This window comes from Hyperolius riggenbachi, chromosome 12 (genome assembly GCF_040937935.1).
Source record: "Hyperolius riggenbachi isolate aHypRig1 chromosome 12, aHypRig1.pri, whole genome shotgun sequence".
In the NCBI taxonomy this organism is placed as follows: Eukaryota; Metazoa; Chordata; class Amphibia; order Anura; family Hyperoliidae; genus Hyperolius; species Hyperolius riggenbachi.
In genome coordinates this window covers 143,512,983-143,528,140 of record NC_090657.1, presented here as the reverse complement: position 1 = coordinate 143,528,140, position 15,158 = coordinate 143,512,983, and the positions used below count along the sequence as shown (strand labels likewise).

The 15,158-nt window shown below is 44.7% G+C and overlaps 1 protein-coding gene across 1 annotated transcript in view; it reads left to right on the top strand.

Moving 5' to 3' along the window:
* Positions 1-14,494, top strand: part of SGK2 (serum/glucocorticoid regulated kinase 2) — a 111,224-nt gene extending 96,730 nt beyond the window's left edge. The window contains exons 9-12 of the mRNA XM_068264542.1: positions 597-692; positions 6,277-6,432; positions 10,136-10,225; positions 12,394-14,494. Of these exons, the coding sequence (XP_068120643.1) occupies positions 597-692; positions 6,277-6,432; positions 10,136-10,225; positions 12,394-12,561 (510 nt within the window). The 3' untranslated portion in view covers positions 12,562-14,494. The remainder of the gene's footprint in view (positions 1-596; positions 693-6,276; positions 6,433-10,135; positions 10,226-12,393) is intronic.
* Positions 14,495-15,158: the final 664 nt, after the last annotated feature.

The window sequence follows — 15,158 nt, the reverse complement described above, 5'->3', positions numbered from 1 at the left end:
AGAGAGCCTGCAATGTAAGGCTCTATATTATTGGTGCATGGATTGGCGGAAGGTAGGGTTAATTACTCAACTGTTGGCCATAATTCATGGATGACAGAAACACTGCCCCCTCTTCCACAAAGCTGCCATGGGTATATTTCTAAAGTCTTCTGAAGCTCTATGCCCCCTCCCCGCAACCTGTTTGGTACAGCCTGCCCTCAGCTCGGCAGCCGCGGCTTAATTGGTGGCTGCCGGACTGGGGGCAGGCCGTAGCAAGCAGGTAGGGGTGGCCACAGCTTTAGAAGAGTTCAGGAAACATGGCCGTAGCTATCTTATTGAGGGGGGATGGTGTTTATGTCATTAATGATTGTGCGGGAGTGATTAACCCTACCACCTGCTGATCCGTGGTGCTGAATTTACATCTAAGAAAACGATTAGATTTATAAATGTGTCCCTCTGACAGATGTCTACAGTACTATTTATAGGAAAAAAGAAAAGCAGGTTAGTGCTGCACCTTGGGATTACCCCTCGGTAAACCAGCCGTCATCTAATCAGGATGGACCGGTATTTGGGATAATTGTGGTGCTACTGGGAATGACTTATCTTTACTTCTGCAGTACCTGGCCCCTGAGGTTCTGAAGAAGGAGCCGTATGATCGCACCGTGGACTGGTGGTGTCTGGGAGCCGTTCTCTATGAGATGCTGTATGGGCTGGCAAGTATCCCCTATAGACAGAGAGAGTTATTAGAATCTCTTTATACGCTGTGACTTGTTCTTCTGTCACTTCCTTAGTCCTGTGTATTTTCTCTTTCTTCTGTTTGTCTGCTGTTCCTTTTCCAATAAAGACATGGAGCTTGCAGAAGAGGTGAGGACAAATTGAGCAATCTCAGACTGGATGAGCAGGTCAGAGTTTGTCTCCAACATTTTTGTTTCATGAGAAACTCCACCCTCATTGTTCATACTTCCCCCTATTTCTTTATGCCACTGTCTGTTCAAACTCATAAAATATACTTTTATGTCTGAACACAATGTTTCCCTAAATATAATTATTTCCTATGTGTTGCAGCACATTTAACAGGACAGATATATAACTACAATTCTTTTCCAGCAGATGTCTGTCTGAGTGAGCATAAATTGCTCCACCCACCATTCACTTTCAATAGTCCAAGTAGTTGTTGGCTCACACTACCCCACTGTCACTACCCCAGTCCTGCCCTGGACTGCTTCACAAAGACAGCAAAGTAATGAGCCCAAATTTAGCGTGCATTATATAAGTGTTGTAAAATGTATGAGAAAAAGCATGCAAAATGACAAAAGCATACTTGATTTTGTGCACTTTTTTTGTACATATTTTCAAAGCCCATTCATGGTGTGGATCACACACTAGTATTGATTCTGTGTGAATGAAAAACGTACGGTTCAGATCGCTTATGATGTGAACAATGCACTAGGTGCGCTGTCATTGGAAAAATGCAAATGCAAATGATCACATGCAAAATGTGTATAAATAGGCTATCTGAAAACATGGATAATGTTGAAAAAGCTTTCAACACACCAGGGCTCCAGTCAGAAACAATTACTGGGTACACTATATTAAAATTGTAATACGTCCCTTTTTGTAGATAACAGTCATAATAAAGTTAACATTCTGCTGTAAGACTAAAAGTGGCCATACACTGTAGTGCCAAAGTGCAGCGCCGACTGCCGGTCCCCAAGGTCTTCCCGTCTATTGTGCTCCCCCATGTGCAGTTCAGAGTGTTGCAGCAGAGCGCAGTCACCTGTCCGCAGGTGCATTCCTCCTGTGTCCCCTCTCCTTCACTTCCGGTGTGCCTGTACCATTGTGATAAAGTGTATGGGCACCTTCAAAGTGGCCATTCCAGCCCGGGCCCCCCTGTAAAATTTGTAAGCCCCCCCCCCCCCTTCCACCATAAGCCTTCCAAGCTCTTCTTCTCCTCCCTGCACCTCTGAGATCATACAGAGCAATGGAAGCCACAGCATAGCTGTATGCTTTACCTTATTCTGGCAGGACAGGTCCTCTTCTCTACTCTGTGTAGCCACAACATGCAGCCTATTAGCTTGTGGCTCTCCCGTCACTGCATGTCATGTGATAGGAAGCTGCAAGCCTCAAACCAATAGGCTGCACAGCGCGGATACACGGAATAGTGAAGAGGACCTGTCTGTCCCACCGGAATTAAGTAAAGTATACCGCTCCGCTGTTGCTGCCGCTGCTCTGCATGTCCTCAGAGGTACAGGGGGGAGAAGAGATGTTCAGGAGGAGCTGCCACTTTCGGGACACTTAGCCCCTGGGCCCCCCTACGGTGGAGCTCACAGGTGCTATTGTTACTCCAGTGGGCCATACAGATAGTCACCAGATTTCGACCAACAAATGGATCCCTCTCTGAAATCTGATCAGAGAGGGATCTATTACTTCCACACAGTGAAAATAGATTTTTAATAGATTTTACTTAGAAATCTGTAAAAATCTATGGAACCGCCTCTGCCACTGCACTGCAGGGCTGGCTGTGCCCCTAGGGCTCTCCTATCCAGTGCTCCCCTGGGGCTCCTGTAGAGTGTTGGCAGTGGAGTGCACACACCTGTCTGCTGGTGCGCTCCTTCCAGTGTCCTCTCTTTATGCCAGCCACGTATATAACACAATATCACAGGGTACAGGCGAGAATGGAGAGAGGATCTGAGGAGAGCACTGGCAGACATGTGAGGCTCCCCTACCAACACTCCGCAGGGGCCCGGAGGTACACCGTTTTAGAAGGGGAAAGACCATCTGGGGGTCCGTTGATTGGCTGCATATCTACAGCTATGCACCAGACCGCCCTCTTTCAGGATAGATCTTTCTGACTGGAGTGAATGATCATTTCTGAAAACGGATTGTTTGAAAAATTAATCAAATCAATCATCGGTCGGGGGCAACAATCTCCAGCAGATTGGATTACAGTGATTGAATCTGCTGTGTAAAATTGACAAGTGTATGGGCACCTTAAATCCCAGTGTTCCTGTAGTGTGAAGTCCAGCTGAGCTGTTATGCAGCCTGACATTTATACATCATTTTCGATTGCACCACAGTACATTACAAACAGCGGTTTCATTTTATTTGAGCTGTAATATGTGTAAAGACGTTCATTTGAGTCTAAACATGTGAAGCAATTGTCAACTTAGGACCAATTTCACATGAGTTTAAAATTCACTAGGCTTATGAAATAAATAGGAACAGCTGAAACTGAATCAACCGGTTAGTTGCTGCAAGACACCCACAGCAAAGAGGGTTAACTTACCTACAGGTATGACACCACCTCTTGAAGCTGCACTCCATGCTGCCCTTTAAGTTTGCACATCACTGGAAATAAATTAGTTTAAATTATATAAATATTAAACTCAAATATATCAATCAGGATTATACAGTTCTGCTAGATTCTTTATATACATTCCAGAGATTGATTAAGATGTAATGGGGCCCTAGGAAAGGTAGTTGATTTGGTGCCCCCTTTTGGTGATCTGAAATAAAGAGAGTTCAGAGAAGGTGGCAGGTGGGCTCCTTGACACCCACTAGGCCCCAGGCACCCGCTTAGGTTGCCTGGTGGATGATCTTGCTCTGATACATTTCCTGCAGATCTGTTGAGACTCCCCTGAGAATGTTGTGTACTTCGAGTGCAGAGGTGTTGTCTGTGGTCCAAAAACCCAGTTCAGATAGTAGTGTTTTGTGATTCCTCAAACTACAGCCAGTCTGGAAAATTTTGCAACTAAAACAACCAGTGGTGGCCCTGGGACCTTGCATTTTCTGCTTTATTGGGAGTACATATTTTTCAGGCATCGGGCAGTTGGGTGCATGGCGAGCCGAATGATGGCTCTCCCTGCTGCCGCTCAACTCCCCAGCAGCATTAAATACTATTTCTCCCATGAGCTGTAGCAACTTGGAGGAAGATGTAATTCCACTAAGAAAAGCTATTGCTAAAGAGCTGCAATCACTTTTCTTTGTATTTTCTATTTCCACAATTATGCCAAGATTCTTCAGGCCGGTTTCAGACTGCAATCCAGCGTTAGCGATGCGTTGCATTGCGCCCGATGCACCACCAAAAACAGGCCTTCAGGGAACACCATGCTATTGCACAGTGTTCCCTGTCTGCCTATTGGCCAAGCAGGAAGTAAAGTGACGTCACTTCCTGCTTCGGGTATGTGTAAATGTAAAAATACGCTTCAGTGCATGCGACGCAACGTCGCTTCTGTAATTTTTTATAAATCCCGTGTGGCCATAGGCTAACATGACTCCCGGGCCGACGCAGATCGCCAAAACTCGGCGTAGAAAGCCGCATGGTATCGTAGTTCTTGACTTGTGTCGGGATGCGACAAAAATGTCCTGTTGCGCCGTATCATCACAATATGAAAGTCTCCATAGACTTTCATTGCACGGAGGTGGGGTGCAGTAAAAATGCCTCACCGCCCCGGTGTGAAAGGGCCCTTGGGGTGAATGGCACGATTGCGATGTGTTTGCGATTTGCAGTGGGAGGAAAGAAACCAGCACGAAAATGTTTTAAATTGCTGAATCACAGAAAATTCACATAGCGGCATGATTGCTATGCGATTTTCCTGTGCTCCTATACAAAGTATAGGCGCTCAATCACTTGAGTCATGCAGCAGGACAGGCGATTGCGATTGGGAAACAGATCTGCGTACATCAAAAAAGGGCGTCGGGAAAAAAGGGCGCGTGGTGTAAACGATAAACAGTATTATCGTTTATAGAAATATTGTGTAGAATTTCGTTTAGAAATAGTGTTTTAAGAATTTATAAATCACTAAATAATGTGTATGAGATCGGCAATTCTTAAAACGTTAATCTTCCCTGTTTGTAAACTGAAACTTATATTTACGTTTGTTAAAAACCCTCCCTGTACCTATCCCTAACCCCTAGACCCCCCTGTTGGTGCCTAAACCTAAGACCCCCCAGTTGGTGCCTAAACCTAAGACCCCCCTGTAGGTGCCTAAACCTAAGACCCCCCTATTGGTGCCTAAACCTAAGACCCCCCTATTGGTGCCTAAACCTAAGACCCCCCTGTTGGTGCCTAAACCTAAGACCCCCCTGTTGGTGCCTAAACCTAAGACCCCCCTGTTGGTGCCTAAACCTAAGACCCCCCTGTTGGTGCCTAAACCTAAGACCCCCCTGTTGGTGCCTAAACCTAAGACCCCCCAGTTGGTGCCTAAACCTAAGACCCCCCTGGTGGTGCCTAAACCTAAGACCCCCCTGGTGGTGCCTAAACCTAAGACCCCCGATGGATAATAATGTTTTACAGACATTAATAAATAAAAAAATGTAAATAATTTTTTTGGGTGGATAATAATGTTTTAGAAATGTTTTTGAAATAGTGATTTAGTATCTTTATAAACGTTATTCGTCACGGACTCATTTTGTAAAGTTAAATCATCACAAACATAGTTATAAATCCTTAAAAATCTTCGGGCGCCGTTTGTTAAAACGTTAATAATCTCCAGCGCCTTTGTTAAAACGTTAATAATCTCCAGCGCCTTTTTTTACCTGTTAGGCGCCCATTAAACGATATTTATAATGGGAGTGAATGGGGCGCCCTTTTTGTCCACTTGTCTCATGCGCCCAAATCTGCTGCTTCCGTGGAAAAGGGCCCTTGAGTAGAGATGGTAAGAAAATTTTAGTGGAATACCGCAGAAATTTTACACCAGATCCGATTTCCTCAGCAAACTTTTACATTCTCTGACTGGTCTAATACTTCAGACTTGGAAATATTTGGCCAAGCAGAGAATTCGGTAGTATATGAAGGATATGAAGGATACATAATAGCAGACATCTACAAAATATAGCAGATTCCAAAAAATCAACCTTTTAAAAAATAAATAAAGAAATATGGTAGGTAACTGTAGTCACAAAAAATGCAAAAAAATATATATATTTGGGTGGAAATTGGAATGAGAAATTCGTATTTCTATGGAAATCCCTGGCATCGGTCATTGGCATTTCCGCCAATCCCTTGTAACAAGTGCAGTTTGTGAAACAGTCGCTTGCTGTTTCTGACATTCATGCTATCGGTCTTGCTCACAGTATGGTTGCTTCCAAAGTTTCAGTGACGTGCTCTCTTTAAATCTCATGTTTCCCTTTTATTCAAAATAAAATTTGCTACTTCATCTTGTGAAAGTGTTGTTCCATCAACAATAATCAATGCTGTGTTTACTTTTCCTCTTCTTATCGCTGGCCTACATTCACCATATCGCCTAGATTTATTCAATGCCAGCTTTTTCATTTTCCACTTTTATGTTTGCCCAGCCGCCATTCTACAGCCGGGACGTCTCACAGATGTATGACAACATCCTGAACCAGCCGCTGCAGCTCCCAGGAGGGAAGACCACCGCAACCTGTGACATCCTCCAGGGTCTGCTGCATAAGGATCAGCACTGCCGCCTCGGATCCAAGTCTGACTTTGTATGTATTCCCTCTGGCTATATGTATTATAGTCACACCTCTTTTATGGCGGATAGAGTCACAAGGCATGAGCTGTTATGCCTGTACACTGTCAACCCCTCACACACAATGGCGTTTGTAACAATATGAATCTCCACACTGTAATTACTTAAAGCACACGTGATCTGAGGCAAAACTAAGGTAAAGCACAGAGTTTTTTGTTGCTGGATCAACATACATTTGTGCATTGCCTGCTACTCTCCTCGTTCCCCCCCCAATTCCTTTAAAGGACAACCGAGGTGACGTGACATGATGAGATAGACGTGTATGTACAGTGTCAAGCACACAAATGACTATGCTGTTGTCCTTTTTTTCTTTCTCTGCCTGAAAGAGTTAAACATTAGGTATGCAAGTGACAGTTTCTGTCCGGGTCGGGACTGGGTCGACTATAGCGCAACCCTCAATGATAAGGAATTACAGCCATAAAATTGGAATGGGATTTCCTGATTGCAGATCACCGGAGGCGATCGAAGCGGGTGGGGGGATGCCACTGCACAGCGGCTATCATGTAGCGAGCCCTGGACTCGCTACATGATTTAAAAAAACAAAAACTGCTGCGCTGCCCCCTAGCGGTTTTTAATAGACCGCCAGGAGGGTTAAGTAGAAAATAAAACTATGGGGTATCTACGAAAAAGTCATTTTTAGGAGGAGGAGGATAGATTCAATTGTTAGTGTATTTTCACCTCGGATGGCCTTTAATCATTCCTTCAAAAATTCTACTTTTGGCTAAACTCAAATTTTCAAACAGGAAGAGGCAGGCTTGCAGTGATTTTCCCTCTTACCACCCTCCCATTTCCTTCCTCATCCCTACCCCTTAACGGGAGTGAATTGGGTGGGGAAGTGGAAATAATGGGAGGGTGATGGGAGGGAACATTACTGCAAGCCTGCCTCTTGACCACTTGAGGACTGCAGTGTTAACCCCCCCCCCCCCCCCCCCCTCCCCAACGACCAGGCTGTTTTTTTTTTTATGCTGGGCTGTGCAGGCTTTTCAGCCTCCTGCACAGCCCAGCTATGAAGCCCAGCGATCGGACTCACCTCCTTTTTTGTCCTTAAGGGGACATGCCGCCTGAGGTGTCCGATCGCTGTGGCAGTGTTTTTTTTTTCTGCCCTCCTCCCCTCCGTTTTCTGAATTGGAACAGGACGGCGATCCGTCCTCTTCCGCCTCTCATAGGCATCAGCCTATGAGAGGACGGTGCTCCCCGGCCAATCAGAGGCTGGGGATCGCCAATCTCGTACAGCGCTGCCTGGGACCGCAGCGCTGTACGGATGTAAACAAAGGGGGTTTCTTTCCCCTTTCGTTTACAAACAGCCTGGTTGAGGAACAGACAACAAACACAGGTATGTGGATCCAGCATGAACATACCTGTGTGCTTACCTAAGGTACCCTTTAAGCTTCGTATACGTTTGGAACAAATATCACCTAAATTAATCTTTTGTGATTATTTACCCTCCAATACGTTACAGATGTGTTGCTAAGCTTCCTTCTGTGCAGATCTTTTGGTCCTATGGAGGAATGGGGGGTAATGAGAAGAAGGAGGATGTACCAATCTACGAAATAGACCAAGTATTTCCTAAGTTGGTGGATTGGTGAAGGGAAGACCACCAATATTTGTGCCCAAGCTAGGATGTCACTAAAAATGTCCACACTATCATCTGGGTAATGAAAACCTAGTGTGTGTGTGTGTGTGTGTGTGTGTGTGTGTGTGTGTGTGTGTGTGTGTGTGTGTGTGTGTGTGTGTGTGTGTGTGTGTGTGTGTGTGTGTGTGTGTGTGTGTGTTTGTGTCGTGTGTGTGTGTGTGTGTGTGTGTGTGTGTGTGTGTGTTTGTGTCGTGTGTGTGTGTGTGTGTGTGTGTTTGTGTCGTGTGTGTGTGTGTGTGTGTGTGTGTGTGTGTGTGTGTGTGTGTGTGGCTTTGCATCTCGGCTATGCACACAACTTTATACGGCAAGGAGTGCCTCTTCCAAACCCTCGACTATTCTTATATAGTACTTTCCTGGAATCCCATAGTCTTATTTAGTTGTTAAAGGTTAAAAATGTTGATGAGCATACAGAGGCATCGCTGGAACAACAATAGCCAGAGCCCGCCCTTTTCCATGCCAACCCCCCCCCCCCCCCCCCCCCCAAAAAGCATCCTTGTGAAATGGCAATCCTATGCGAGCTCAGTCTCTATTCTCTGTTTAGGTTTGCCCTTTATATTAGCATATACAGGTATTGTTTCGTTGTGGCTTCATAGAAGTATTCTTACTGCAAGTCTTGAATTTTTATGTTTGAACCTTGTAATTCTACCTTCTTGTAATACAAAACTCATGTGCTGATTGCTGGATAAACTTGATAATTTGTTTAAAACTCAACATGAGCATGTATTACTATCTGTCACACTGCCTGACTATTATACATGTGTGATTTCAGTTCAGTTTCAGATTTTTTTCAGTTTCCATACAGATAAGTCTAAAGGTGCCTATTAACGGTACAGTTTTTTCCTTCATATTCGATCTTTCAATGGAATTTTAATGCTTGAATTGTATAGAAAACTGCGCTGTGTGTGGCGCAAATTGATGTGAAGCGGTTCTTTGGTCGATTGGAAAAGTAAAAATATTGATCTGAAAGTTGTATTTTATGATCGAATGGGAATGTAAAACCTCCTTACATCGTTCCGTTAATGGAAACAATGTAGAATTGCCTTCCAATTAGTTTTGATTGTTCAAATCGCGTCAAAATATCTAATCTAAAGGAAATGGGACACTTTTAGTGACTTTTTATTTGTTCCCTGCATTCCCTGAACTACAAAGGGGTTTACAGTCTCTAATAATCAGTGAGAGCGATGCTACAGTCCAACACAGGTTGCCATATAACATATCTCTGCTACATATTTTATGGAAACCTTGTATGTAGTTTTTTTTAAATTATATACACAATATCCAAATTGCTATTGATTGTTCATCTATTTTTTTGGGTTGCCACATAATAGCAGAATTTGCGTAATGAATCACGATTGGGATCACTTATAATGTCCCTGCACTGGATCAATAAGTTTAAATCCACAGTTTTATCCTGAAACTGCTAAAAAAGAGGTCTTTAGAGACAAGACAAATAACATTTATATCCTGCTTTTCTCCTGGCGGACTCAAAGCGCCAGAGCTGCAGCCACTAGGGCGCGCTCTATAGGCAGTAGCAGTGTTAGAGAGACTTGCCTAAGGTCTCCTACTGAATAGGTGCTGGCTTACTGAACAGGCAGAGCCGAGATTCGAGCCCTGGTCTCCTGTGTCAGAGGCAGAGCCCTTAACCATTACACCATCCAGCCACCTTTAGTAACAGCATATCCTTTTTTCTTCTGCCCTATCCAGCTATATGAAAATCCTTAAACCTGGCTGGCTCCACAGTGGTCAGGTAGAGTCACTTTAGAGAGCAGACAGCATGAGTGGAGAGCAGACAGGAGAGAGTTGAGATTCATGAGCAGGGAGGGGAAAGGAGTAGTCCTGTGGGATTCAGTAACAGGTCTTTAGTGACTTGTAGGACTTGCATTTGGTTGGACAAGACAGAATAAATTGTGTTAAGAATAAGAAACATCCATTCTTTCATTGCCTAGCCTCTAGGCTCAAAAAACGTAGAGAATCAGGGTCTTTGTTTGTATGATATGCTAATGAAATGTCATTGCTTGTTCTGCAGCTGGAGATCAAGAACCATGTCTTCTTTAGCCCCATTAACTGGGATGACTTGTACCACAAGAGAATCCCCCCACCGTATAACCCTAATGTGGTAAGTGGTTGCTGTGTACATCTGCTTCACTAACTAGAGCTATTAAAAGGATAGTGAACTTTTACTAGATTATGAGTGCAATCCACCAGGCTGGAGACCATGAGAGGACAGAAATGTCCTGCAAAACTGGCCTGGATTTATGAAACGTGTGTCTGCGTTTAATGATTTGCAACCCTTCTTGTGTCATTTGGACTGGATTATTAAGGTGGTCATACACTTCTTGCTTTTTTCCTTTGATCACTCTGGTCAAATCTGCTAGAAATTGATGCAGTAGGTGGCCCAACCAATTGTTTGATTGATTTTCAGCCAAGATCGATCGAATCAGTTTATCACGCCGAACGGAATATATTGATTACCAATGGGCCGACAGTGTCGGCAGATGGACGGGCCATAGCGCTGCTCAGAGCACCGCTGCAGTCAAATAGATTAATAGATTTCATGCTAAATGTATTAAAAATCTGTTCATAGTGTCTGGCACAAACACTGATCTTACAGGGATCTTGCTGTTGATCAAATAGTGGCCTTCTGTGAGTATATGGCCACCAGATTTGAACAAAGATTTGACCTAAAGCCCTCCCACCCCCACCCCAGCAAAGCTTTGGACATTTCCCTTCAACACCAGCCCAAACTACTAGTATAGGTAGGCTTTGTGCACCCCTCCTTCCCCACTAGAACTAGGTAGCCTTCTTGACCTTCATGTTTGCAGAGTAGCACATGGAGCAGTGCACATAACCTGCTTCCAGTGCTGGGTTGGATCCACTCTACTCTCTTCACTGCATAGCATGCAGCCTCATAGCTCAGTACTGCTCTCAGGGGCTCCTGCATGTCATATGACAGAACACCTGGGAGACATACTGATCTGGATCAGATCCACTCTCCTTCTTCATAGCACTGAAAAGAGAGCAAATCTAATCCAGCACTTACGGCAGGTAATGTGTACAGTGCTGCATACCCAACTCTGTACATTGGGCTCAGGCACCCCCCCCCCCCTCCCTCACATATACACACACCAGGCGTGGGGTATGCCCTTGGTTGTGCCACTAGTAAGACTTCCTGATTGTACAGTATGTGAAGTTGCCTACAAAACATGCACTGTTTATGGGATTCTAGTTAGGGTAAACATCCAGATAACCCTTTTCAGTCCTGTGTCAGACTATGTCCAACATTGACATGAGATTGAACCTATGGAGGAAAATGCCAGAGTCTGACATTCTGATTGCCACTGGCCCCATCTTCTGTTGTGGCGAACAGATCTGGCAGCAGCACCCCAACAGCAAGCCCTAATGCGCCGCTGCACCATGTAATATAAATTTTACATTGGTGCATTAGGGCACAGCGTCCCCCGTTGTGGATCAAAGTGCTGGACCAAGTTTGACACTTTGATACCCTCCAGCGACACGTAATAATGGAACTATGCTGCCCCACTTGCAAGGGGGCGGACTTGCAGTGAGAGAGCCATCTCCACCCCCTCCCCCTGATGCCGGATTGCCTCCTTGCTCTAAAGCAGGGGCGTCGAAGTCAAATACAAAGTGGGCCGAAATTGAGCTCTGGGACCAAGTTGTGGGACGACCTCAATTTCTAGTGGCCACCTCTCTCTTTTATGAAGTTCCTTGGTGACTAATAGTCCCCTCCATCCCTTATACAGTTCCCTGATGTTTAGTGGTCCTCCCTCTTCTATACAGTTTCCTGGTGTCTAGTGACCCCCTCCTCCCCTATACAGTTTCCTAGTGTCTAGTGGCTCCCTTCCTTCTCCTATACAGTTCCCTGGTATCTAGTGCTGTCCCCCTCCCCATATAGCTTCTCTGGCAGTCTAGAGTGGGCCAAACATAATGCAAAGCGGGGAAACCACCTGAGGGCCGCATCTGATGGGTCCAAGGGCCAGATTTGGCCCGTGGGTCGGAGTTTGACATGTACACTCTAAAGCAAGGAGGTACAGACCCTGGAGATCATCGCTGCCACCGCAATTTAGGACATCGCAAAATAGGATTGGGAAGGGTTAACCTATTGTTTGACCTACATAAGAAGTGACCTAAAGCAATTAATTATACTGCTGCTATATTTTCAAACAGACATTATAATATGTGATCAGTTGTGTATACAGTTCATTCGGGATGCAGTCTCCGTAAGCTACATATCTAAATCCAGTGCTGAAACTTTTCTCCATACAGGCTGGTCCAGCTGATCTGCGACACTTTGATCCAGAGTTCACACAGGAGGATGTGCCAAATTCTGTGAGCCGCACGCCTGAACTATCTAACAGCAGCAGCAGTTCCAGCTGCTCAAATGCCTTTTATGGCTTTTCCTATGCACAAAGTGAGGAGGACTTTCTAAGTTGAGCATGTATGTAAAATGTAGGTTTTTAGAAGATTGTTAATACGGTTTGGATGAACCAGTGACGCCATCACACTCCCATCTGAAGATTAAAGTGAAGTAATGTCCTGAGGCTTGACATATGATGTCCGTCTGTTGTCAACCTGTCTGTAGACCCATCTGGAGCCATTAATGGACTGAGGAAAGAGATGAGGGGAGAGGAATGTATGTGAGCACTGACTATCATGTTGATCAATTTATTATATATTATACAATTGTATTATGTAATAGGACTTTATTGTAAATAGTGCTATCAAATGTTGCCAATTTGTGATACTACAGCATTTATTTCTCATTGAAATTGAAGTAGTTAGGTATTGTTACCCTTTAGGAGGTTCTCCAAGAATAAAGTTAGAAAATTTATTCTTTATAGGTCAGTAGTGATCAGATGTTCAGCGGTCTTCACTGGATCTTAACTACTAGTTAATGTAACACTGCAGGTGTGTACAGAGGTGCCAAACAGAGTAAAAACATCTTTAAAAAAATGTGTATATATAAAAAGGGAGGCAGCAGTGGTTTTACCTCCCTAATAGAAGACATGAAAATGACGGTTTCAGTTAAAAAAAATTACATTTTCCACAAAACTTTAACCGCCTATTCCATGGTGCAACGCATTTCGCAGGTGCCATCCTGCTTCATCCGGCAATTAAAAGGAGCAACTACACAGAATCTGCAATGAACAGAGGCGCTTGGTTAATTGCAGGCCCCCAAAGCCTCTTGGCCTCCCTGCGATTGCAGGGGTGATTGCTACACCAATGCTTAGCGGTAACCCGTGTTTGTGAGTATACATCTCGTAAATATCACTGATTGTGAATTTCTCATAACATACTACACCATCAGGGGCTCTCAGTTTTCCCTTTTTGTTACTAGCTTCTCTTCTTATTACCTAGCTACTGTAGATGGAACTCAAAACTAGTTGGATTTCTTCAACTGAGATAGTAATACAACATTGTGCCAATTGGGGTAATAATAGTCCGCATTGTAAGCTTCATGGAGTGGACTACAATCAGCTGGCTGTTATCGAAGCAGCTCAACTTGGCGCTTGCTGTGTGGCTCATCCTGCGCCCACCTGCCGGGCGGCGTAATAATATTTACGCTGTTGTTATTGGTCCAGGGTGAAGGTGGGTATTGGAGCAGGTAGCAGTTAGCATTTCAGAAAGTACAAGGTAGAAACCACTTTAAACTTCTTTTCAGCGGATAGTCTACCTATTTAATATACCCTACAAGATGCTAATTATAGCAATAGATTGTGCACTTTCTACAGCTGGACCCCAAGCAACCAGGCAAAATACAGATGAATTTTGTGGGAGAGCCTGTCATTGTGGTGCGCCTGGTGGATTTACCTGTGTTTTCCCCTGCACGTACATTTCGGGCGCAGGATGACAGAGGTTGCCATGGCAACCACTTTGGTGTACTGTGTGAGCGCTTGTCTAGCAGCTCCGTACTCAGCAGGAAATCCGCACTTTTTCATTGGCCAGCGCATAACAGCGTCATCTATGACGCGTACACGCGTCCCCGCTGTCATGGCCGTGCGTGCCACCAGCTCTCTCCAGGGCGGAGCAATTTTGGATCTTGGGTTTCCGGAAGGGGTGAGTTCTCAATGGCCTAACGGAGGCGCATCATCGCGCGCCTCCATATACATTGCACCGCGCATCCTACACCTGTTGCACATCCAGCCTTAGAAGAAGTTTGGCATTTGCCTCACTAAACGGTCATAAGGCCGTGCACCTTTTGGCACCCACACCTGCTGCCTCCCATCTACACCCAGGCATCTATCAAGACACCACGGTATGACACAACTTACCTATGTTTGCTGTCAAGCCATATCTTGCAATGCACTTTATCCACTGCTAATTTGTGTCTATGCTGCTGTTTATTAAACCATAGTGCCAGACCATCTCTCATCTCTGTTGTGATTCCAAAATACAGATCAAAACATTTATCAAGACAGGTGCAAAAAGATTAGCTTACCAGCATGTTTTTAAAGTATGAGTATGGCTTAGCTGTGTGGAATTCTCCTCCCAGAGCAGTCTAGGTGACCCCGCTGAGAAGGGCTTGTTGAGTGGTGTGTGGCCATACCCTTGTCCCTGAATGAGTGCGGCCGCACTGTGCAGGTGCAAGATACCTTTTGCCTACGCAGTAGCACAGAGTGTCTCAGGCTCAGTGCTATTGTGCAGTGCAGCTGTGCTCGTTCATGGATGGGAACTTAGCTGCAAACTGCCAGAGGGTCCCAGCACTGGATTGATGGTCTCGAGGAGGATGTGGGGGACTCTACCGAGGTAAGTGTGTTTTCCTCTCCATCTAAAGTCACAGGTTTGCCTTAAGGTTCTTTTACTAGGACTATTCTTATCTGTCAGTGTTTGTTTAAAAAAAAATATACTTTTTAATTGTATTCCAAGTGTGTCATAACAGTGCCACTTTTCAATCACATCTCAGCGTTGCCCCAAATTTATATTTTATAAGTTGTCATCAGGTATGTCCTTTGAAATATGGCTTCCATTTAAAAGGCACATCATGCTTGAAAAGGATGGGTAACCAGGCAAGTTCTAAACATCCAGGAGAA